Here is a 27,278-nt window from a genome sequence, read left to right on the forward strand (position 1 = left end):
TTATCAGGAGTCAACGACAACAATAGAGATAACACAGCTAGGAAATACTAACAGGCTATTGTCCGTTGCTGTTTCATTCTCCAGTTAGCTTATCTTCTGGAAACAATAGAAAAACAGGGATGATGCGAACACAAAACAAATTAATCCCAATTGTGTTTTTTCTATGCCGGCTTAAGTATTCACATGTTGGTTTACGTGCATGTGGGCATTCATAGATGGATTTTTTGCATGGGAATGCACTTTTTAAAAGGGTTTTTTTGAAAGTGCATATCTTTTTATAAGGATTTATTTTTCTGTATGTTTGCCTCCTTATTCACATCGCCTCAGAATGTCTTGACATTGCAGAAGTCAGGGAGCTGGAGAACAGCCTGTCCTAAATGGAAACTTCTAAAAGCAGCAACGCTAGAACTTGAAACAATAGGTGCATACTGAGTTACAGAGAGAGGCAGGAGGTGTCAGGGTACACCGTAAGGTGAGGGTAAGTAGATAGAAAAGTTTAATTCAAGTTTTAAAGATTGCAGCTATGGGAAAATGTGTTCAATTGCATGTCTTGGCTCCATGATTTTCACTTTGAGAACCTCTTTTTGCAAAATTTAAAGGAAGCATTTTATACAAGTAAAAAGATAGAGGGCCTCAAATGGCACAAATGGAGACATTAGATTTCTCTTGAGAGGTAGTGTTACTGTATTTTGGGGGATATTGGACTAAAATGTGCATACTTCCATGTGATTGTATGTGATCATAGGTTTTTGGATAACTCTGGGGAGCGATAATCTTTTCTAAGTTGGCATATAGTGAATGAGACAAATGCCAAGTTACTAGTTCTCGTAAATCTATCATTTGTGTCCCACTTTAACAAATCTTAACATAGGAAGAGCAAAAACCTATTTGTCAAAATTGAGGGAAGAGGATTTTTAGACATTACAGTTGTATTTTATTGCATCTGCAACACTTTTTATTCTTCAACAAATCTTAGAGAAAAGAAACAAATGACCAATTTGCTTGTCTACAATAAAGGGTGTTTTTTTTATTTTTCTGTCATTCAAATGATCTCTTTGCAGGCTATTAAACCTACTCACTTAATTTTGGATCAACAGCTCTGGGAATGACAGTATTGTCTTAATTTCATGACCTGCAGGCGGTAATGTGGTTTCATATCTCATGAACAGCCGGGTTGCAGAGGAAGAGCAGCAACAGTTGCTTCCTGATTTTCACATTACTGAGAAAATTTTGCGATGGTCTATAAATGTTAATAATAGAGAATAATAACTGCCTTCACTGGAGTGTACCATTGTTACAATCAAGAATTATAATTAGTGCGCAAGAACATGCAAGGATGTTGTTTACTTGAATTGTCTTTTACAGTCTCAATCCCTGGCCTTCAATTGCCAGGGATTGGAGCAATGGTTTTTCTATATACATTTTGGAGTACATAAATCATCTTGTTACAATTCCCAGAGCAGCAAGTACTGCTTTCTTTTTAAAGTTAGCAGTGTATCGTAGATGTGCACAAACTTTTATTTGATGTCAGAAACATAAAACGCCACCCTTCATGGTAATGAAAAAGGAAAAAACTTTGATTTGAGAAGGTAGAAGGATGTCAGTGGATTAGGCTGATGAACTTACAATAGCTTGAGGCCTGTTTGAGACCAACTTTTCACTGCTTTTGAAGTTTTTTTATACCGTTAACCAGTGCTAGCTTGTACACTTTGCTGTTGCCAATAATATATCTTAGTTGTGATATTTGGATGTTTACTGTCTTCTTCTTTGGTTAAAATCTATGAAAACCCAGACGACTGAACTTTCTGGCTTTTGTCTTTTAAACAGCTTTTCAGTTCTTCCCACTGACTCCCAGTCATGTCCATCAAGCCCATAATGTCACTTAATAAACCTTCCTTTGAAGTAACAGCATCATACTGCCTTGTGAAAAATGCATTGACTTAGTTTTTCAGAGAAAAGCTATGAAACTTTTTTAAATGCGGGTATGCTGGAGCCAGAGATGTTTTACAGGCAGCACTAAGCCGCTCACATCGAGACTGCTCTGCTTGGTCAGTGGTTATGACAGAAAACCACAGCAATATAAATGACCAATATAATTCACATCGCTCTAATCTGTTTGGATTAAGGGTGGCTACTAAATGCTTAAAGTAAATGTGTAGTAAATTATTTGAAAATGCTCTTGTGTGAACTTGGTTAAAATAAAACAACGAAGAACAGAAACAGAAACAACAAACACCCCCCATACCTCCTATTAAGTTCTACAGGACATAGTAAAAGAAAAACAGTAGGACAGTGAGAAAAAAGAAGCAGCTACATATTTTCTAATAAAACAGGCACAGAAAATAAAACATCAATGACAAAACTGAATTGAAATAGCATTTTGGAGCACGCAACAGTGTCTTGTAAATATAGTTTATTTCCATAAAACTTGGCTGAAGCCCAGCAGTGAATACGCACACAGCAGCCAGGCTGTGCTTGATGGAGAGGGCTGCTGGGTAAAAGCTATGGCTTCTAATACTCACCAACATCAATCTCCTGCATGGAAAAACACAAGCAGTGGTTTGTGCAATCCCACAAGTTAGCATGGATGCAACCTTTCTGGAAACAATTTCAAGTAAGACACTGTTTATAATGGAATTAGTACTTCTGGCTTGACAGGGTGTAAAAAGTACCTTTACTTCATCATCAGCATCAGAAAACAATGTTGTAACAAAGTCACTGATAAATCTTTTTGGAGCATTCTGTCACAGCTTATGAAATGATACATCAGTATTTTTCAGTTCTTTCTTACAACTAATTGCTTGGGAAGAAGTTGGAGGGTGTTTCAGTCACCAGCTTTTCCAGTTCTAACTCCTAATATGCAACATGTTTCTCTCTTATCTGCTGAATGAATAGATGTAAACGTAAAATATGAGATACTGATAAATGATTCAATAACAGACATGCATTTAATTTTCAACTTATAAACAGTTTGTAAAGGATTTGGTAGCCTGGCATCATCTGGGCTTTCTCTTTGATCTTAGAGCTGACCATCCATATCAGTTTAAATATAATTAGCCTTTTTCTTTCATGTGTTCTTTTTCTGTTTGATTTAATCCTTTCCTTCCATTTCTACCTTCTATTTGCCTTTGTCCCTTCATTTTTTCCTATCTACTAATTCAATCACAGCACCACACATAAGTACACCTTCCCTTTGGTGAATTATCCCCCATGGGCGCACACTCTATTACCCAAGATGCACTGTCCTACTGCGTGCCGGCCTTTTCATTGACCAATAAAACAACCTGAGCTTTATGGCTCTACCGATTCCAAGTACATCAACTCTAGAGAGCAAGACAGAGAAAGGGAGCGAATGATGGCAAATATAGTGGAGACAGAGAAGAAGGAAGAATTGAAAAGGGTGAGCAAAAAATACTTGGAAAGAGTAAATGCCATTAAGAGAGTAATAAAATGGAAAAGGATCCAGGTCTATCACTCAACCTGGAGAAAGAGTGACAAGAAAAGAAAAGTGGATAGTTAAAGAGCTCAGATAGAGGAGAGAGAGACTAAAGCCCATAAAAATATAGGGAGCTATTCATGACTTAAAATAAAATAACAGCCATCGATGTGCAAACCAAAACTGCAGCATAGATGAAATAGATGATATTTTATAGTTCCAGCCCCCGAGCCCCAGCCTGTATAAATAGCTATTGATTCTACATGTTTTATTCAGCCAGCTGGGTGAACTTTCACGCCAGGGAGACGTCAGCTGCTTGTTCAAGGCAAGGCTCCTGTTCGGTCAAAGTCTGTGCTGCATTTTACACTGTTGCCTGCTATTAGTTAAATGTTTTATCCCATATTCCTCAATTTGAGAGGTGATTAGGTGTCTATGTTCGCCTAGGAAAATGTCAGGAAAGTAAAGGAAAAAATTACTGCTCATTTTACCATTTTTCTTTTTCAGAAAGAAACAAAAACTCCATGTCTGGCAAACCTCATTAACATGAAGCTGAAGTTTGCATTGTAAATGTGCAGTCACAGCAGAATTTGCAAATATGGCAAATAAGTTGTTAACTAATCTCAATCATATCAGAAACAAGTTTGTGATTTATACCCCCACTATGTACTGTTATGTGTAGTGGGGAACTTTGTCATGTCTTATTTATAAAACATGTGTGACATAATGTGGTCTTAGAGGAAATTACTGCTGCATTTGACCTTGATTGTCCTGCTAGCTAATGCATTTTTTATTAACAACTTGTTTTAACTTCTGACTGCACATTAGTATACACAGCCTGTTCAAAAGGCTAATATTTATGCCTTCTACACTAATACTTTGTCAGACTGCCTTTAGCTTTGATTATGGCAGCATTTGTTGTGACATCATTTTGATAAACTTCTGCAATGTCATAAGATTTATTTCCATCCTGTGTTTCACTATTTTTTCTCCAACATCTTGTATCGATGATGGGAGAGTCCAGTCACTGCACCAAGCCTTCTCCAACACATCCCAAAGATTCTCAATGGGTTCAGGTTTGGACTCTGTGGTGGCCAATCTATGTGTGAAAATGATGTCTCCTGCTCCCTGAACCACTACTATATAAAAAATCTATTGGTGGAATAACCTGCTCACTCAATATATTCAGGTATCAGCTGACCTCATTCTGGCACTATTGTAGCTGAACATAGACCTGACCAACTGCAACAACCCCAGATCATAGCACTGTCCCCACAGGCTTGTCCAGTAGACACTAGACATGATGGGTGCACCACTTCATCTGCGTCTCTTCTTACCCTGATGCTCCCATCACTCTGGAACTTTGTAAATCTGGACTCATCGGACCACATGACCTTCTTCCTTTGAGTCCAATCTTTACTCTTCTTGCAAAGCGAACAATGTTTCATTGGTTAGTCTCACCGATTAATGGTTTTGAGTTCTCTTCACATTGTGCATGTGGAAATGTTCTTGCTTTCACTATTAAACACAACCCTGAGTTCTGCTGTTGTTTTTCTTTGATTTGACTTCACAAAACGTTAAAATGATCACCGGTTACCATCATTTAGAATGTTGGTCTGACCTCATTTCTTCCTCCAAGATTACGGTTCTTCACTACCTTTCCAGTTTTTAATAATTTTTTTAGTAGTTTCTGCTGTCGCCTTAGATGTTTTCTCTGCTCGATGCATGCCAATGATTTTACCGCTTTTCCACAACCACGTGATGTGTTTTTCTACATGGTTGTTTAATAAATGAGAAGCTACTCATTGCATTAGTTGGGGTTAAATAACTTGTTGCCAGCTGAAAGATAATCGCCCATGCAGTAATTATCCAATCGGAGGCTCTTACCTATTTGCTTATTTAAATCCAGGTTGATACTTGTATTTTGGACAAGGCACTACTTTTCACAAAAAGCATCAAACCGCATCACAGCACATTCAACATGATAAATATTGATACAGATGATGTAGCCTGCTCCGCAGTGACTTGATGGTCTCTCAGCTTCCACACTGTGACCAGTATGGGGACTTTGAGGATTGCTTAGCACTGAAGGACACCAAGATTTTAGGGGCTGTCTAAAGCTGGATTTATACTTGCGCGGTGTCTGCATCACCACTGTAGGCGCAACGTACTGTAGCTGCGTGGAGGCCCAACGGGCATTTCTTCCAGACCTGACATGCACACCTGCTGCGCAGATGGTTACACACTCCTTTATGATTGGTCAGTTTGGGATTACTTGTTTCCAGATTTCTGGATCTTGTCACTGAATTTGTATAGTAACCACCTTTTTTAAAAACAACACCCAAAGGTTTGTTTTCTTCCACAAGCTAATAAAGACACTGAACCATATCGGACGCCATTATTGTTTTGAAACAGAAAATACGTAAAGGAACTGAAGTGAACCATCAAATGAACTCCGACCTGGTGAGTTTATCAGCCGATACCACCCCGGCTGCCACCTTCAGAACAGGAACGCAACACCAAAAAGACGTGCACTCCCTACACTCGAGTGCGAGAGCAAACTCACCAGCGTCACCTACACTGTAGCTGACCGCATACAGATGCCATGCAAGTATAAATCCGCCTTAAGCAGGGAAAGACCCAGACTTCCCTCTCCCTGGCCACATTCACCAGCTCTCCAGGCGGCTCCCGGGGTTTTTCCAGGCCAGCTCAGACATGTTGTTCCAGCATGTCCTGGGTCTCCCCCGGGGCCTCCTCCCGGTGGGACATGCCCGGAACACCTCACCAAGGAGGCGTCCAGGCCAGATGTCCGAGGCACCTCATCTTGCTCTTTTCGATCTGGAGGAGCAGCGGCTCTACTCTGAGCCCCTCCCGGATCTGTCATGTGTCCATGCAAACAGTCACACATTGACACATAAACTCAGCTTTACCTCAGCCTTATATTTTACTAAACTGAACCCATTTGAAGTGAGTAAAGCTTACTTTTTCTTAATCTTTCCATTCTTCTGCCTTCCACTCATACGGTTCCTCTGTCTTTTTTGTAATTCTCTCATGTGTCCATGCAAACAGTTACACATTCACACATCAACATTCACACATCAGTGTTGCAGCCTGCAGGCCTGGCAACAGCGAGGCACCCAGCTGTCAGTGCTTTTGATTTGAGTCTGTTAATGGAGTGACAAGGGCCGCCTGACATCCACAAGTGTGAAATGCTGAGATGGTCCTCGTGTTGCCTCATCACAAAAACACTCGTACACAAATGCACACTTCCAGCCTCTTGGATACTCATTTTATTCAAACATCTTTGGTATCACTTTGTTTAATTTTCCTCACTTTTCTCACTTTCTTCTTTTAATCAGCTTTGCTTCCATCACTTTTTCATCACTTTCTGATTTATTCTTGTTTTTAGTGATTTTGGTTTTATTGCATTTAAATAAAATTAGCTTGGAAATTGATTTACTTTTAGAAATTGACCCATCAGTGACTGCTTGGATGTCTGGCTCATTTCCAACATGCCAGATAATCAGTTCGTCCAAGATTTCCTCATCTTTTCACACATTTCAGACATTTTCTTGGGGTGTTTTGTGGAAGGAAAAATGTTTGTCAGGTGAGAACTGTCATTTGTCTTCCACCACAATGTCGCATGTGGTACAACGTTGCTTACCTCCACTTTTATGGTCACACTGGGAAAGTATCTTTAGTCTGCGGCCATTTTTGACATATGTATGACAGCTACATGCCTTAGTCCGTGATTCGAACCTGGGCCAGCTGCTTCAAAGAACTGTTGCATTTACATGCGAGTTGGCAGCTCAACCAATTGAGATAATGACCTTCCCAGACACTGGAGAAATGTCATGCATGGTGCTGTGCAGCAATTTTAGACGACAGACATTAGAGCTGCGATGATGTGCAGAACTCAGAAGGATTGGTAGAGTTTACGTTAATAGTCGCAACTGCAACATTGCTAATTCCTGGAGAGACTTGATGATGTAATGTTTTAGTGCCCATTGATGTCAGATTGTATCATAATGTAATGCTCTGGCAACATTTTTGTAAATACAAATTGGTTCTCAAAGATTTTACCTGGAAAAATAAATGTAAAAAGAGAATAAAAATAGGTGTTTATAGGAAATAAAGTGAAATGAAATTAAAGTAAATTTGTTTCCATCCCACTGTCAAGCAAATTCATGGCTATTTCATTAAATGTTGCCAAATACAAATTACACATCAGGCCTCTTTTCATTACCTGGTGTGAAACCAATAAACTAGATGTTAGTCATGCAGGTTTAAACTACTGTAAGCATGTTTCCTCAACCATTTACTTGCTCTCTTGAAAACTAACTTTCTGAATGACAAATTTGTTTTAATGAGTGCAGTGTGATTATCCTGCCATGTCAAAGAGTATTTGCAATTTGTTCTAGATCTGCAAACAGCACTTTATTGTTCATACAATGATATGAGCAGCAAACTTGCTTTCTTACATCAGAACTTGTTCACAGATGATGTTTTCATCTGTCCTCGATTACATAAAAATGAACTTAAACTTAAAGAACTTAAAGGAGAAGAAGAAAGTACAGACATTAAAAGTAGCATGAAACATTTTATGAACGAGGCTCTGCAAACTGAAAAACAATCTAAAAGTGAAGGTTGTCACTCCAAGCGTTGATTCAAATACTTGTTAACGTATTTTTGATTGATTTCCCTTGAATAACCATTTCACTAGTCTTCACCTTGAAGCTGAGAGATGAACTGAAAAGCACAAAGTCCTGAAATGTGTTTGGGGTTGAAACGCTGTTAATGTGTTTTCCCCACCAGTCAATATTCTTTTGTACTGACTGTCATTCACAATGACAGCTGTCCTCCAATGTTTCTCTGTGCATGCTTGTGTGTGTCCATGAGTGCAGTCATTGATGGCTTTGCAGTGTGGAAACTTGCCAGTAGCAACGCTGCAACAGACATTGACAGTTCTTTTAACATATGAGCTATTGAAGAATTTCCACTAGCTTAATGGATGGGTCTGCTTCAGTTTCAGAGCGGAGATCATGTGGCGACACAAAGATCTAAAATCACTTCAAGTCCATAATTCATCCGCAATGACATTTAGAGGAAAACTTGTGATCAATTTACTGGATTGGCTTTGATGTGACAGATTAATGTGGTTGAAGTCTGAAGCTTATTGGTGGTTTAGGGAAGAAAACACATGTTCTAGAAATCTGCTTTTGTAAAGGCAAATTACTAAAAGTAAAAATAGTCTGATCCTCCTGGTCAGCTTCACTGAAGTCCTGTTCCACTAAGGACTTAAACTTAGCCTTGTAGATATATCTGAAGATGAAGCAATAAAAACAATTTTTTAAATGTTGTTTTGAAAGGTTAAATAGTTGAAGTCCCTGTTTTTAGTAGGAGCTGTTTTTAAACCCCCTTCTGCATACTTCACATACTAGATAGTATGCATAGTAGGCAGTATGCTTATGTAGCACATACTAAGGGCTGCATTCATTGCTACACATATGCAACCTTATAAGCAATTAATTTTATTGCTATAGCATTTTTAGCCAGTTTTTGATTTGTTAAAGCTAAAGTACAACATTTCCTAGCTGCGTATACATACAATTTCATGATACAACGGATATGTTTTACCAACCTGACACAGGGCTGATGTCTGGTTGAACGTGTGGAAGGTCACTCAGAATACCCTTTGTGTACTTGCATACTACAGATTTTTGAAGGTGTCCATAATGGTATTGTTGAATGTGTTATTTATTTATTTAATGCTGATGAATCATCCTCAGTTTGTGGGTGATACAGGATGTTGGGTGGTGCCTGAACAAGTCTTAAGTTTTCTTGATGTATGCTGTTGCACTAATTACATGTTAGCCGTATGTTATTGCACTCTAACCTAACCTCTGAAGGGGGAAGTTAAACAATTTTGATTGTTGAAAGCTCTAGAAAATATTAAGTGGGTTATACATGTTGGTGTCAGACACTAAACATGGAATCAGTGCTATGATGAGCTGATCTTGACTACATTGGCTTTACTTATGTGAAAGTATTGCTATGATATGTAAATGTATTCATCCTATTTCCTTCCAGATTACCTACAAGGCCCTGAGCTCACTGGACCCCAGTGCTGACCTGACAACCCAGAGGGGACGAGTGTTCAAACTGAGAAACGAGACTCATCATCTGTTTGTAGGCCTCTACCCAGGAACCACCTACTTCTTCACCCTAAAGGCCTCCACAAACAAGGGCTTCGGACCACCCGTCACCACCCGAATAAGCACCAAAATAGCAGGTGAGCATTAGCGAATTTGTAAGGCTTTTGCATTGATTCACTTTTGAAATGTCAGATTGTTTTTTAATTTCTGGTGACATTTGTATGATCTTTGCTTCTCTCCTTAATTACTGAGAGACGGTGTGACAGAGCCCTATTATTGCAATAATAGCAGGTAGAGACAACGAAGGCTTTTTGTTGGCTGCTGATGGGCTGACATGTCACTTAGTTTTTCCATGAATGTGTCAGTCTATGTTTTTGTTTGTGTCTTTCTTTGTCTGTCTTAGTGACCATTTTCTGACATTTTCTTTCCATTGGTAATCCTGTTTATATCAGCTGCATCAACAGAAAATGTCAGTAGCACCCCAAAAAAAGAAAAAAATACCGAAAAATTGTGTCAACAGCTATGAAATGCCCATCAGATATTAAAGCATTTTTTGTTGGTGAACAAGAGAAGTTCTCATTATTCCAACTGCATGCAGAAGGGTGTTCTTTGTTGTTTTAATGACAGACTGACTGAAAGAAAATAAGAACTTTTCACTGTCTTCTGTTGCTTATCTCTTTTTGCCCTTTTTGTCTGACTCACCCATCCTGATTAACTGTCTTCGAACTGCTTTCTTTTCTCTTTTCTTTACTGTTTCATTTTCTCTTAGCAGCATCATTCTCCACCCTCTGTTTCTTCTTCTCTGTCTGTTCATCCAACATTTCTTTTTTCTTCTTCTTTAATAATTTAATGCAATATCGCTTGGCTGATGAAACCCTATTAATTTGTAAAAGCTTTGCATGTTATGTGTCATGTTCTCTGTGTATTTTCCTGTTATAATGGCATAAATAAATTTGACCTGATATATATATATATATATATATATATATATATGTGTGTGTGTGTGTGTGTGTGTGTGTGTGACTGTAAACTGTTTTATATGATATATACAATGTTATATGTAGGATATAGAAAATGGAGTATAAACTACCACAGCAGTGTCTTAAGTGTGTATGTGGGTTTTTCTTGGTAGCGCTCTGGCTGCTGGTTGTTGTGTAGCTCACTGTGAGCAGCACCGCTTGTCTCACCCACAGACAGACAGACAGCTCACTCCCCCTCCCATCTAAAAAAACTCTCCTGTGCACACAGGTGAGACAGGAAAAAGTATGGAGGCAAGGAGTATGAAGGTAGCTAGCTGGCTAGTTTATGAGCATTAAGCGATAGAAGCTAAATGTGAGGCATCCATTTTAAGCAGTAGTACGCCTCAGAAATGACGACAATTCCAAGGAAAGTGGTTCAGCTGTGCGTGTTTCCCGATGGGCATGCAGTCCTTAATACACTGGAGCAGGAAAACTCTTCCAGCTGCTCTTTTGAGCAGACATTATTATTAAAGCAGATATTTCTGTCTGATTTACAGGTGGTTGATGCGCTCTCTGTCTGCTGGTGTGAGTGTATCCCACCTGTGTGTGCACTAGGCATGTGCAGACATGACATGACGGAATTCGATGAGAACATGAGAATAAGATGGACAAAACCAGGCTGTTTTAGTTTTTATAATAAAAGAACAAAACATAAATCGGTTCTAAAGGAAAGGGGACCTTAGATTACTTCTGTTGTGATCTGGTGCAAAATAAGAAAACCTAAACAAATATGATAATATTACAAAGTTTGTTGAAAGTGAAAAATCACAATGAAGTTAAATTTATCAGAACTGACTTAAAAATCTTACTGGTTTCTATTTATTCACGATAATGGTAAATTCATCATTTCATCATTAACACCGTGTTTTAGAGGAGATTTCAGAACATGAAGATATATATTTTGTACTAGGATAAGGCAAATAAATAAATAAATAAATAATATATATACACTACCGTTCAAAAGTTTGGGGTCACTTCCCTATTGAATCCCATGGCAAATTGACCCCAAACTTTTGAACGGTATTGTATATATACCTATATATATATATATATGTATATATATATATATATATATATATATATATATATATATATATATATATATATATATATATATATATATATATATATATATATAGGCCATGTCGCCCAGTCCTACTATAAATTAAATAAATAAATTTTTCACCAAGATCTTGTATTGTGGGAGAGTCCGACCACTGCACAAACCCTTCTCTAGGTTACCCAAAAGATTCTCATTGGAGTTCAGGTCTGGACTTTTTTGTGACCGATCCACATGTGAAAATGATGTCTCCTGCTCCCTAAACCACTCTTTTACAGTTTGAGCCAGATGAATTCTGGCTTTGTCATCTTTAAATGTGGCTGTCATCAGGGAGGAAAACATCAGTTTATGCAATAATCTGGTTCAGTATATTTAGGTATCAGCTGACCTCATTCTTTGGACACATAATGTTGCTGAACCTAGACCTGACCAACAGCAGCAACCTCAGATCATAGTACTGCCCCCACAGGATTAATTTCCCTTTGCATTGTATGTGTGGAAATGCTCTTTATTTGCCAATGCATATGATTTGACCTTGTTTAAACGGACTAACGTCTTTTCATTGACCACAAGATTTGTCTTTCCACATGGTTAAGAAATGACAAGTGGGGTTAAATAACATGTTGCCAGCTGAAAAATAGTCACCCATGCAGTAATTATCCAATAGGAGGCTTGGCCCCTTTTGTTTAGCTAAATCCAGGTCCCAACTTCTTTTTGGCCTTTGGGCTTGTGAACATAAGACTACAGTCTCATGTGTCATCAGTAGGTTTTAAGCATTGTCCTTTCTGTCAACACCTACAGTAATTTTTTTAGCATGACCTTTTCAGTGAGCCTCCTTTTCTTCATCACCCCTACTAACTTTAACATGTTGCTAAGAGAGGGAGAGAAAAAAAAAGCACACACATAACAATATGTCTCCTTCCAAATGTCACGCCATCCCTGATCTTCATTATCTCATACAATGTCAAAAGGATGCATAAATTTAAATTAAATGCTGCAGACAGATAGAGATGGATGGATAGAGCAGGAAGAGGAGGGGGGTTGGATTTGTGTTAATAACATAGATGTCATACCAGTCGTGTAAAAAACTGTTAAGGTTTTGCTCTAAAAGGTATTTGTACTGCATCTCCAAAACGAGGGCATGGCAGATGTAAAATTAACATATTGATTGCAATAGAAAGTCTGTGAAGCCATTGTTTGCCTCTTTATTTGACTTTGCAGGACCTGATAAGATCACTGTTGTCAAGATATAAGGCCATAATGTCAGAACAAAAGTTAAAAACTTGAGCAGATATGTAAAATAGATTTATATCAAGGCTTTTAAATAATGTGTTAGCATTAGCCTGTGATTTTGACTTACACATGTATATTTAGAATATATGAAAATTATATTTCTAATAGACTTAAACAGAAAAAGCATCTATTTAATGTTTCATAAACCATCATCTCAGCTTTATGCTTATTAAGATTCATCCCTCCCTTGTGTGAGCATAGTAACTAGTGGATTGTTGATCTATTTTTATTTTTATTTTATTTTATTTCATTTCATTTCATTTCATTTCATTTCATTTTATTTTATTTTATTTTATTTTATTAATCACATGAAAATGTAACCAAAATGTTTCATTATGAAGAAGGTGACTAAGGCTACATTCACACTGCAGGTATTAATGTTTAAATACAACATTTTGTGTGGTCGTTCACCTCATTTCAGTGTGACCATGAGTGTGAACGGTGCATGCCCCTAAAGTGCCACACATGCGCAGAGGAAAATGCAACGCCACACGTGGCATGCTGTGTTTACGGAGATAAATATCGATGCTACTCTCTGTAGCGTTTGTGTATCAGTTTCTGAGTTCAATCTTAATGTTTCCCGCCTCCTCCAGCAGAGATTTGAGATGTTCGTCTCACTTCAGTGACGTAAAAGTTGTATGAAATGTGACATGACCATTCATACTAAGGCCACTTCAACACAGATTGGATATGCATCCAGTTTAGGACTACATATGCAAGTGGCCTGGGTTGGGTTTAAAAAAATCTGGTTTGTGCCGTTTAGACTGTCATCAGAAAATCCAATATGAGTCACAAATGGGCCAAAAAACTGGAACTGAGCTGCAGTGTGAACGCGGCCTAATATTTGATCATCCCAAAACTGAACACCATTTTCAACCTTTGAAAAAACTTAACAACACGTTTTTCTTTCATACCTCAAAGCGTCATTGTTCAGTAAACGATAACCTGATTTAAAAAAAATATGTTGTTTCAGCCCCCATGATGCCGGAGTACGAGTCCGAAACGCCACTCAATGAGACAGAGACCACCATCACTATCCTGCTAAAGCCTGCCCAATCTCGTGGAGCACCTATCAGGTAATTTTATCTTATTCTGTTTTATTTTATTTTATTTTATTAACCAATTTCATTAATTTGAGTTTTGTACCTACCATTCTTTTGTTGTATTCTGATGTAATTCCTGCTCCTTCCTCTCTATACACCCACTTTCTCTTTGTGTTACTCAAGAGGCTCTTTTCATAGCTATTAAAGTCACTCAGATTTAAGAGTCCCATTTGCATGAAAAGGAACTATGATTTTTTTTCCCTTTAATTTCCCCCAAAATTTATGAATGAAACTTGTCATTATTAGTTGCGTCTTGTGGCTTTTTAGCTTTTGACTTATGAAGATACAACTCCGAGAGCCCTCAGCTGTGTGACGCCAGCCTTTCCACTGCTTTACGCAAAGCTGTCAGCCAATAGACAAACATTTAGAAATATGTTGTTCGGAAGAGAAAAATCTCTGAAAACAAATCAGTTTAGCCATTTTCAGACATGAGATATACTGTAAAACAGTAATGTTTAGTCTGATAAAGATTCAGAGTTTAGTCACTTTTCTGTTGATGTTACTCATACTTTGTTCAGGCACGCCTCTTACAATGATGAAAGCATGTATTTGCATGCAGTGTTTGTCATTAGTACAAGACTGGAGAGTACATCAAGTAAAGTATAACAACCTTTCAGTCAGTTTTCTCACAATATGCCATGGTGTCATGGTAATGTACAGTATATTAACCTTCAGCATCACAAGATCCTGCTCATTTTATGTTTTTGTGTAAAATCTAGCTGGATGACACGTATAAAATTAGATGTGCACAGTTTCTCTTTTTTTGTTCAGTAACTTGAGAAACATCTTGTTAAGGACAACCAGTCATGTCTCTTCAGCATACTGTACTTCAATCAAGTACTTGTATTAGGAACATTACACTCAAGACTTTCAGACTTCAGTTCACAGTTCTCATTCAAAACAAAACCGTTAAGTGGAGATCCAACTGATTTACTTCTTCTCATTTTCTCAAATTTTCAGCCAACAATTAATTAAAAGTTCACTTTGAACATGTGAGCTCATCTATTTAATTGGCATACAGAAGAACATTATTCTCACTTGTCTCTAGGGAAATACAAGACTGTCAAATATATTACTTCACTTTCAACTAGGGGAAATGGATTTGTGATATATAAGGGCAGGTCAGTGGTTTAGTATTAACTCCTATAAATCCTATACCATATTTCAGCATTAATCACACACATGGCAAATATACAGTATATCCTCTTATGTTATGTTAATGTTTATCAACCCGAGATAATCTCCTTAAAGTATTTGCTTTTTATCTGTGTTTTGCAAAAGAACATACTGTTTTAACCCCTTAAAGATGCACTATGTAACTTTCTGTCCTTTAAAACTTCCTGGCTCATTTTGATGGCACAGTGACATCCTTTTTGGACATTTAATATACCCATTTCTGTGCCCCGAGGCCAAGACGTTGCACTTCACAACTTTTTTTTTTCTAGGATGCCATGTGAAGGTGCAGCCAAGTTTCATTTCACACACCATGTTGCATACTAGGAGGCATAATATTAATAATAAAAAGGTAATTTGTCACAAGTTCACAGCAATAGGTGTCAAGTGGTTAAGTTGCACATGAATGAATGCACGCATAGGGCAGAAGCTTAAAAGGCAAACAGTTGATGTCAATATGAACATTTTTTAATAAAGAAAATTGTCTTAAATTCTTAAACTTCAGTGGTTATGTTTATTTATAAAATTAGTTTTACTTTATATTATAGCACTCAATATGCACCAAAACATTTTGATACATGGTTAAATATATATTCACTCACCCCAAACAGACCTAAATGAAACGTTTATAACAGTAAGCTGTAACATGGAAATCTCTTATTACTGTTTACATTCTAAAATGTTCCTTTTTCCTCGCAGTAAAGGCCAATTTATGCTCAACATTAAATATACATAAGTATACGGGCAGAGCCGTCTCTCTATCTTGCCTTCATGCAGTAAAACGAGCAGTACCACCAGAAACTGTTGGGGCAGTGTTGCTCATGTGCAACATGTGAAAGAAACAAAGAAGAATTTTATTAAAAGAATTTATCAAAAATGTTCTTTATCATCAATTTCTAGCATCAGTGCAACCAGGGAGAAGAATAGTCCGCCTATGCGAAGTGATTCTTTTATTCTTTATGATTCTTTATGTGAATTATTATGGTTTCCTCCATTGCTTCGTTTTATCTTGTCTTTTATCTTGCGATCCAGACCTTTTGAATTGGGCCTGAATATGTTTGCTCAGAAAGTTCAACTCATTTGAGGTGGTGTGAATGGGTAATCAAACTCTGATACTCATCAATGAAGAAAACTCGTTCTAGTTTGACAGTGTTTGAAATGGCTGTACCTAATAATGTACATAAAGAGCCCTAACAGTCTAAAGCATGTGAGATACTATGCGAGGAGCGAGAACTTTTTTCTTGTTTTCATGGCTGCAAGAAAAAAGTTTGTATTGGTCCAGTCAATTCAGACTACGCAAGAAGCTTTGTCCGTGACAGGACAGAGATTACTGCAGGGGGGATGTTTGTGTTTTTATGTGCATCCCCATTATTTCATATTTAAGGAAAAACTTTGTGCGTGGCAGGGTGGGGTTGTGAACATACCAGTTTCTGTGTCTTTAACGCCACGTGTTGTATACGTTTACGTACTTTCTCACCACCTCAATCAGCTGTTCAACCTTGCATCAGGGAAAATCCGGAAGCCACAACTTGATGCTTCATTCTTTTCCGTGTTAATAACACCCACCTCAATTGTCCGACTAATGACACAACACTTCTCAGAGCCACAAGAGGAGAAAGTTCTGCTTGGCTAATGTGTCGAGAAGAAGCCGCAAGATGTCCCCATTTAGGTACGCGAGAGCAAAATGACATCATTTTGTTCTTGTGGCCTCGAGAACAAAAAAAGTTCTCGCTTCTTGCTCAGTATGTAACAGCTCACCGTGGAAAGTACATTCACATACACACATATATGAAAACACACATATGTGATAATTAAGCACACACACACATGGACGGTCTCCCTGTTTCCTCCTCTTTTCCTCCTATTAAGCTCCTGCTTCATCTCTTGTGCTGCCTCTGAAAGCCATTAACTTGAAATGGATATTTCGCCAGAAAGGCAGAAACAGCTAAGACAGTGACATCGAGAGAGCGGGAGCCTCATCTTTGGTCATCAGCAATTATTTTTTATGAAAGCTGCCAAACGGGAACTGGGGATAATTGGCCACGGCCCCCTTCACAGAAACATACATTTCCCTAATTGCATATAATTGTGAAGTGAGTTCTTGGCGTGGAGGATGGAGGTAATTGCAGAGGGCTGCTGCGTTTGTCCTGACCACTAAAGGAGCCCTCACCCATTCATGAAGCCTTTCAGAGCATAATGGAAACACACACACACACACACAAACATAACCTCCATTTACATGTATAAATGCACCTTCACATATGTGTTTGGATACACAGAAGCATAGGCACACCTGCAAAAGCTAGATCAAGAGTACGCCTTCAGGGCGAGACAAATCTGGACCCCATTAAAGATCCATTTATGTCTGTCCTGTTTCTTTTCCCCATACGCATTCACTCACAGATGCACTTGTACTTTTGATCTAGACTTTGTTGCTGAGTCAGCACAGGACATGATCTGCCAGGTACTCTGTTAGAGTTAACAGAAGTTTGCTTCCAACATAATAGGGTGTGGGGGGACCTATGGATCAAATTAAACCCCCTGCATTTCTGTGAGGAATCTTTACAGGCCTCAGCCTCTTCTACATGTTTTATTGCCAAAATAGGTGTAAGGCACTCCTGAGATTAAAACTCTTAGACGGCCGATGCTTGAATAATAAGGATACATTCACCAATTTCGAATGATTTGTCTTACTCATTTCGCTACTATAAATATAAAAATTGCTTGTATTCACAGCCACTTTGGAAGTTGTGCAGAACATGAGGTTGTGATCAGCTTTGCTCATTGTAGGCCACAGCATTTGTGGCTAATGTGTTCCTGTTCACTGGATAAAAATTTACATTTGTTTTTTGCTGCTCAAGTCATACAATGACTTATAATTTATTTCAAGTTTCCTCATGAAGTCAGTTAAAAAGGGTTAATTTTGTTTGTTTACACCAAACATAAATACTAATAATACTATGAAAACACAAAAAAAAAAAGCAGAATTACAGGAGTAGAAACTATGCAGGATTTCTCATGAAGGGTTTTAATCCCAACCGCTTTCACCCGTCCACACAGGAAGACGTATTAGACTTCCAAGAGCACCAGATAATTCCAATCTTTTTTGGATAATGCATAAACAACTATTTAATAACATTTAAAGCATCTAGAGCATGAACTTGCATCTACACTGTAAAAATACTCTTCTTTTCTTGACTTTAGCCACTTTGTTTGCTGGAAGACTGTGAGTCTGTCACATAATTGAATACTGGCTATACAAACATACAGTTGGTTTTACAAAAAAACTTTAACAAATCTGAAAGGAAATAATTAATTGAAAGAAAAAAATGAAACTCCTCCAGCAGGTTTCAGAGATCACTTTTGTCTTTCTAGAACTTTATTGAAAACCAACAACCCCAAGTATTACAAACTGCTTTCTTTTTTTCTTTTTCTTTTTCCAGCTCTTACCAGCTTGTTGTAAAGGAGGAGCGCAAATCTAAAACTCGTCGCGCCGCCTCAGAAGCACCTGAGTGTTTTTCTGCCCCCGTCAGCTTCCGCAATGCCTCCATCTTGGATTCGCCGTACTACATCGCTGCTGAGCTGCCACCGTCCAGTCTCACGGTGGTACAGCCGTTCACGTTAGGGGACAACAAGAGCTACGGTGGTTTCTGGAACCCGCCGTTGTCACCTGCGAAGAGCTACAGCATCTACTACCAGGCCATAAGCAGAGCCAATGGGGTAAGTCTCCAAACGTACCAATTATAAACCCCAAATTATATTTTTAGGAGTCGTTTGACCACAGGGGATGAGTTAGGAAGAAGTGTGGCCATGTAGGTTAACTCCTCACTATAGGTTTTGTTCTTTACTTCCTGAAAGCTCATATTTATGTTATTAAAACTTTTTTTGATGCCGCTGCTTGTTCTAAAAATGATGCCAAGGCAGATTTACCATAAAGGTCTAGCTAGTTTTTCTGACTTTGATGTCTTGGTCTAATGAGTCTAAAGTTAACCTTAGGACTTAACATGTGGAGCAATTTTCACCATTAACTGGTGAAATGTGAAACAATATTGAAACCATCAGAGAAAACCTAATAAAAACATATTTGTTGATAATATAGGACAGAATATTCAGTGTTACCAAGAGATTTTAAGCTTTTAAAATCATTGGGAACAGAGAACGAATCATTACAGTATTTTAAGGTGAGAAGTCGCTGCTCCTTTTTCCTTTTATGGGTCTGACGGGTTTAAACTTCCTGTCCCACCCTGAGGTGATGGTCCTACACTGAGTTGTTTAAATGACATTTGACTGATAAAAAGAAAGTTGTGTTTTGTCGGATCAGGAAAACAAATGGACAAACAAATGTCATCTGTTGCTGTTCAACACCCACCCCACACTCTGCCCCTCAAAAGTAATTTCCAACTTATACGGGGCTCCTGGATTTCCATAATACCTTAAACTCCTGTGAGTGTTGTTTTAATTTTCCACTGCTGTAACCACGGTAACTCAGTTTGGAAAGTGAGGCCTGGTGAGTTGGCTGACATTGTGATGTAATATCTCTGCCTCCTCCAGAAAGCAGATTTCCCACAATGCACTCATATGGAGAAAGATATATGAAATTTGTTTTGGGTGGAAGTAATTTTTACATGACTGAAGAGCTGCCTTTTTATTTTTATTTATCATTATTTTATTTTTATTTGATATAAAGACTTGGAAAATAGAAATGAGATGTAACACATAGACAAGGTTTATACAAATAACACAGAGTGATTTGTGTTTAATTTAAGTATGTAACTCTACTCAGAGTCCGGATGCTAAAATACCAGTATAAAATACATGAGGAGAGAAAATAATAATAATAATAACAACAATGATAATATCTACAACCAAAATAGAATCATATTCATTTGAATATGCACACCTTTCAGGGTAAGGGTGACCAGCATGTTCATATGGGTTTTCCACGGTTCTGTTGTTTAAAACATGCCATAGAGCCCTGGGTCGCCCCCAGGCCCAGTTAGGAGAGAGCCAACCCAGAACCCACCCCAGACCCTGGGGAGGGAGCTGGATCATCAGGGAGTTGGCATTTAGTGTGTACAATATTTTCTTCCCCCCATCCACATAATGATAAGGTCCACCCACACACAGGTGCTTACTGCTGAATGCTGAATAATAAATTAATGGAAAAAAATTAGGTGATATAACATTTACTTGATCGTTGTATGGATATGTAAATGTATGTTTTAATTACCTTATCGCAAAAAAAAAAAACATTACTCTTGACTCCTGACTGAACAGCTGCCTTTGTGAGCAGATGAGGATGCATTTATAGAGCTCCTGCTTTTTTATGCATGCCACTTTTATGTATGTAAGTTCTTTGTGTGTGAACCTTAAATTTGGTCACTTCAGAGACTCATATTTGATTGGATCTCAGTCAATCCAATCAGTGCAAGGTTTGCCTGGATCACAGAGTGGGAAATTGTGGGGGTGCTGATGAAAAGTAAATAGAAGAGCAGGTGGACCAGTGTAGCCACCGGAACCCAGATGATTTGATGAGGAAATCAGGAATACAAAATGGACACACACTCTTACAGAAATGTGGCACATTGTAACTTGCAAGTTATTCTTGGTGAAAACAAACAAACAACAAATAAAGTAAACAATTTAAAACAATCTTTAAGCTGGAAAAAATGCAAATGTCAGAATTTATATACTAATGACTGTTTGTTATAACTATGCTATAAATTTGAGCTATGTGCTCTACTTGTTGAGTTATCTTTACATTTGTTGTTAGATTGTTTTTTTCTGTTTGAATGTTAATGACGGTGTGTGTGAAGGACCATACAGGGAGAGACATCCCCCACCACCACCACGTATTCCAGCCTATCAGGGGTTGAAATGATGCTGGTTACAGATATTTCTTACTGTCACTTTAAGTTTTAAATGTAGCAGTCTCATAGACATAGTCTATGACAAAATATAGGCAAAAACCCTGTATACTATGGCATGTACTGGCAATACTGAATGGACTATATTTTAGCAAGCTTCATTGTGCCTGATGTATCTCTCTAAATGGCTTCATGGGACTTAAATCTCTGTATTAGGGAAAAATAAATAGAAGTTACTATGACGTGACAGCTGTGAAAGGACAAACTGCTAGATTTAACTGTAATGGACTAATGGTGCTAATGGTCTTCTTGAAGAAGAGTCCTGAATTAAATCTTTTTAAGTTTTTGTAATCTTTTAAAATCCACACTAGAACTGAGAAATATAAATTGGTCAGAGGATTAGCTGTGTCCAGCTGCTGGGCCAGATCTCTGCATAGAGGAAATGCTAGCTTTTAATTCTCTAAATTCAATTTTTTCATCATCTGCAGCTCCGGCGGGGAAACGGGAAGGTGATATTTTGTCAGTCAAGGATTTAAGTTTATCTTCAGTCCTCACAAAGTGCTTTAATTTGTTTAATTTCTTAACTGTCAGTCATTTTTAAGAGTAGGTGTCAATTCTTCTTTTGCAGTGATGCATGGCATCTTTTAAAAGAAGCTCCTTATTTGCATTTTAGAGGACTTGATGGTTTGATCCTATAGATGAAAGTCTGTTTCTGATTCTCTGCTTGTCTTGGATAATCCCACTAGTTTTTCCCCTCTGAGATCCACCTGTCCGTCAAGGAAAATGTCACTTCTTCTCCTTTTTTTTATTTTCTGTCACTGTTACTCTCTGGAGAAAATTTAGGAGAAATTGTTCTCTCAATCCACCCACTCTCCATGTCTTTGTTTCTCACTGCTGCTTTCCTCTGTCACTGCTTCTTCTTCCAGCTGGGAAGGCAGAAAACAAAAGAGCCAGTTACAAATTTTCATGTCTAAATTCTTTTCCAGTAGTTTGTTTTCTGGAAATAACTATTCATGCTCAGTATTTTGTCCACTCTTACGTTCTCTGCTCTGCCTCTTTGTTTTCTTTTTCCCATTTTTTTTTCTTTCTTTTTTTTTTTTTTTGTTCCTTGACTCTAATCCTTCAATACGATCCTTCTATACTCCAACAAACCCCTCACACTCTTTTCTTTACTATTGTTCAACCTTTTCCATTATTCTACCTGTTTTCATTTCTCTACCAGCTGTTCATTCTTCATTTCCTTCCCTTTGTCTCTCCTTCACCTTCCTCCTCCCCCCTCTGGGGTCTGATTCCAGCCTCTCATCTCCCATCATTGTGCCAGTTAGTCAGCGTTCGGCACATTAAACCTAGTCACCAACAGCAATCTAAATGTCTCCCCCAATGTTGTGTGATGTCTTTCTCTCTCTCTCATACACACACACACACACACACACATACAAATAAAGTGCCTGAAGCTGTAAGTAAGACAAGTAAGAGCAAGAGTGATTTGGGATTTAAGGGATGAGGAACGATCTTGATAGGGGGAATAAAGGTCTGAAAGGAGTGAAGAAGTACTGGAGGCAAAGATTGAAGCCAGAAGGGGGAAAGATTATGATAATAATAAAAACAAATAAACAACACTGTGGCTTTTGCTGCTGAAACATAACCTCAGAAGTTAAACATGAGTCCCCTGTCTTTTTTATTCTAGCCTTCCACTCTGAGCACTTCCTTGAGACACTGATTCCATCTATAAATGTCACGCTTCAGGCTCAGTGGATTGACTGAACCGTGAGCAAAATTCTGTTTGTACCCATAATGTGATCGAAACAAAAATATATCAACAAAATAAATTCAGTCACTTATGAGATAAAAGTCATCAAAGGGGTCTTCACAGGACATACACCGGGGCCTGGTATGGCGAGCTGTTTTCTTTTTAATAAGGACATATCTTTCAACAGTGTGGCTTTTCTTTCATAGCCTCCATTTGCTCTGTTTTAAGACACACTGTACTCTCTGACGATAGAAATATATGTTTCTGACTTGTTTTAATCACACGGTGACATTGTTTACAAGCAACCTCCTGAGGTTGGGAAACCCCACTTCACAACTTTTGCTTCCGGGATGCTGCATCGTGTTACAGCTAAGTTTTGCTTTACACACTGTCACACTGTCACACACCAGCAGCTGGCCAGCAAAGTGACTAAACAAGACATAAGACAAACTTTTACTTTACTGGAGGATGCATAATGGATGCTTCTGTAATGCTTCTTTTAGGCGCATCGAACTAGCAGGTGGCACCATAATTACCCCAAAGTGGTTCCAGTGCTGCTTCAGGGCTGGTCCTGGAGGCAATTCGAAATTGCTTCTGGCTGGTTTGCTTTTCCACATTCTGAGAACCACAGTGTACTCTGTACTCTGAATTTCTGGCAAGCAAGTTATGAAATTTCTGTTTTGCACAGCAGTCATTTATTTATGCTCTCTACAATGTTTCTAAATGCTAACCTGTTTATAAACAGTGACGCTTTCAAAACTTATTGTAAATGTCGGTCTACATGGCAGCTTTGGCAGCGTTCATATTTTTAAAGGGAGTCTTAGACTTTCCACACAGGTCGCAGCATCCTGTGGGGGAGTTTTGTTTTTTCAGACTCACTCCCTCTATTGTTTAAACCCAAAACCCAATTATGCTGAGACCCAACCTACTCTGTCAGTAAACTTAAAGTTTAAGATTTTTTTATCAAATGTCTTTTGACATCATTAATCCTACACATTTAAGAACTTATACCAAAGAATTTTCATAAATACAATGTTTATACCTAAGCTTTAAAAAGTTAATTTTAATATATTATCGCAGTGACGTGCGATGAAGTTTATGGCTGGTGAGGCACTGATTTACAATTGTAAGAACTGAAAAGAGCATTATTTCAAAATTCATTTAATAACATGCACCTACTGATAATGCTTCATACGCCATCATCTTTCCTCTTTCAGTTACACTCACACAACCACTGTTACCAACTCTTCAGTGAGAAAAGTAGCTGGCTGTCCTAAAAGTCACTAGAAGTTGCTAAATGGCAACAGCTAATGTACATAATAGCCTGGTACATAATAATGGAGGCTGCCGTGGAGAGGAATGTCGTAGGAAAGGCAAAAATGGATGAAAAGACAAGCTAAAAATGTTTAAAAAGACTAAAATAATAGAACAAATTCTTTGGTTAATATTTTCTTTTGCTGTAGTTTAAGGTTATTTTCTAATTAGGAGTCTGCAACATTTCACAACACTTAACTTTCTAAATGTTTTCCTCCACACTCTTCATTATAAGACATTAATATCTCACGGTAAGCCAGCGCGGGATCAGCCACCAGCAGCTTTGTCAACTTTGTCCTTCCATTTTCAGCCTGCTCATAAAACAGGTGATCATCTCCTGCTCTGAATGCAGCTACTGCTGCTGCCAGAAGCCTCTTCTGAGTGCTTTTGGAGAGGGGAGGGGCCTGTGCAGCACCCATTCCTCATTGAGAAGAATAAACTAAGTTCATATACGTCAGACTCCAAAAGTCTCCAATACTACCAGAAAAGGCTGCTGGATTTGTTGCTTGTCACTTCCAAAAAAAAAAAGGTTGCTAAGTTGGCAACACTCACACACCATGTTGGTTTGTGTGTGTGTGTACCCTTGAGGTGAGACAGAGTACCGTTTGCATCACCTGCTGACTTTTCTTTGCACCTTATAGTACAATAAAAAGGAATATTTCTCTCACACTATCTCTCTCTCACCTGCCTCCCCCAACCGCACGTCACTGTATTATTAGTATTTCCTGTATTTGTTCTCTTTTTTTTTTTTTTACAGTATTCTGTTGCTTTTTATTTAGCTGTTTCATCTCTTTGTATAGATTATGATTTAATATGGACCCTTGATAAGGTATTCTTATGTGATCAGTTGCGAGTGACCAACCTGTTGAGATGTAGAAGCGAATTAACAGTGAAAAGAACTGTTCTGCCAAATCAGAGCTCAAATTTCTGTGGACTCAGTTCTCGCTCTTTAGAAAGAAGATGCACATCTGTTATATAGGGAGGTTCATTTTAGAGGAAATGGGGAACAGATGAAGATGATAAAGTTTGGAGGAGGACTAAGAAGATGAGGACATACGGGGCAGGAAATGGCAGAAAACAAAATTAAACTGTGGTAAGCATGGAGAAACATGCCCTTCTGTGCTGTGAAAAATGCAGCCAGACACCTCTCTTGACAAGTAAAAAGCCTCGAGGCTTGGCCAAGGTAGTCTGACAATCAACGTCATTCACCCACACACTCACACACACTCTCGCTCACCTACACACACACCAAACAGGCCTCAGAGTGCCAGTTTTGGAGGCTCTAGGAGAGAGATTTTGCCAGCTGACAGTTGGTGTCAATCAAGATGCACTCAGATGGTTCCAGAATCACTGAATGCAGTTTTATTGCATGTGTGTCTGTCAAAGCAAACAACACACACACTTTCTTGACTTTAGTTTGTCTGAAAGTGTTTATAAATTTGTACAAACATTTATGTAGATGTGTGAAACTTGTCTGATGGATTTTCATAACCAACAAACAGTCAAATTGAAAATAATTGAGCTTTTCAAGCCTTTGCCGAGAATTGAACCTTTACAAAATAATTAAAGGTCCTTTTCTATGCTGATAAAAAAAACTAACACCCACTAACATCTGGCTCTTGAGGGCTATAAGAGTGTTTAATCAGCATTCATCCCTGCATCATATGACTCTGCAGTAGACAGAGATTTTAAATTAGCAGCAGTTTGGCACAAACTCAGTGGAAACACAACTCCTGGGTGTAGTTGTTAATTTTCACTATGGATGCTGTGGTCCGAGCACTAAACGTTACTGTAGTAAACCATTCATCAGAAACAGCCTGTAGGATTCAGTGTTATATCAACATCTCTTGCTGTGTTGGCGTCTGTTTTCTTGTAAACTGGATCGGAAAGCACAATTGATTAACTATCCAACCCTTGGTAAAGGCTTTGATTGGATTGTTTTGGCAGTTGTACCTATATTAACCAAAAAAAAAAAACAAATAAATAAAAAAAACTTGGTGTTTAGTGGGTTTAGTGTAAAAATGACAAAAGAAAGATTTCACTGGCTACTTTGGTTCTATGAGATCCTCATCAACCAGTCACTGACAGAAAACAAACATGGGTTGAAATCCTTCCAGTCCAGAACACTGATCCAACCAACTTTGACTAAAAGAGAGAAGTGAAAGAGAGCAAGTAAGATGGACACATGGCACTCCCGCACATAGCAGCTGCATTAGGATCCTTGTCAGTGCTGACAAAGTTAACTACTACACACAGAAATGCACACTGTCTAAACAACTCTCATCCTCTGCTCTCCAGCCCCTGAGTATATAGGCAAGCCAATAAATTGGTCTCACATTTAATAAATTCTTCTGTAATTTTCTGAGTTTTGGCTTATTAGTATCAACCAAGACAAGGCAGCACTTCTGTAACTATAAATTCACTACAAGCTGTCTTCATATGTTTGGCTCAGGTAAATATGAGATCAGTTTACCTTAAAAGATTATCAATGAATTGGTCTGCACCCTTTCAGTGCTTCCAGTTCACCCTTGAATACAATACTAACTAGAACAAGCTAACAAAGCCCTTTGAGGAGAATGTGTTGGTGGTCAATAAAGGAAAATGTATGTGAACGATGACTGAAGCAGGCCTAGTAGGAGAGACAGAGTCTTCATGTAGGTCAGACTCTGTCTTTGCTGGCAGGGAGTATGTCCGTACCTACCACTGAGGACACAGAGGTCTGGACTTCTTTATATTTCCTTAGTGTATGTAATAAAATTAATTAAAAAATGCTTTTGAGCTATGTGGTTACCTGAGAAGACTAATCAGTAGTGATGTGTGGATTGATATTGAAATATCATTTCCTCCCATACCAACTGTTTATAGAACTGATTCTCATACAACATTTTATTCTCACACTAATAACTAGAAGCATTCAGAGAGCACAGACCTCTGCCATATATTATTTTGACAATGATTGTGGGTGTTATGTTTGAGTAAGAAGCTCCAATGGCAAAACTATCCCTATCTCCCTAGAGTAAAGAACCCTTTAAAACAATCCCTGGACCCAGGCAGTAATGCGGATTACCCCCAAAATGTAATTACTTGTTCCATTCCTGGTATTTTCTTAAA

General features: G+C 38.2%; 1 protein-coding gene across 12 annotated transcripts in view; it reads left to right on the forward strand.

The window, feature by feature from the left end:
* The window catches only part of ptprt (protein tyrosine phosphatase receptor type T), a 360,770-nt gene that overhangs the window by 194,588 nt on the left and 138,904 nt on the right, over nucleotides 1-27,278 (forward strand). For all 12 annotated transcript variants that reach the window (XM_041980879.1, XM_041980882.1, XM_041980880.1 and 9 more), the window contains exons 12-14: nucleotides 9,524-9,725; nucleotides 13,934-14,036; nucleotides 18,680-18,956. In XM_041980879.1, coding sequence (XP_041836813.1) covers nucleotides 9,524-9,725; nucleotides 13,934-14,036; nucleotides 18,680-18,956 — 582 coding nt within the window. The remainder of the gene's footprint in view (nucleotides 1-9,523; nucleotides 9,726-13,933; nucleotides 14,037-18,679; nucleotides 18,957-27,278) is intronic.

The sequence above is a fragment of the Melanotaenia boesemani genome, chromosome 3, assembly GCF_017639745.1.
Source record: "Melanotaenia boesemani isolate fMelBoe1 chromosome 3, fMelBoe1.pri, whole genome shotgun sequence".
NCBI classification, from domain to species: domain Eukaryota; kingdom Metazoa; phylum Chordata; class Actinopteri; order Atheriniformes; family Melanotaeniidae; genus Melanotaenia; species Melanotaenia boesemani.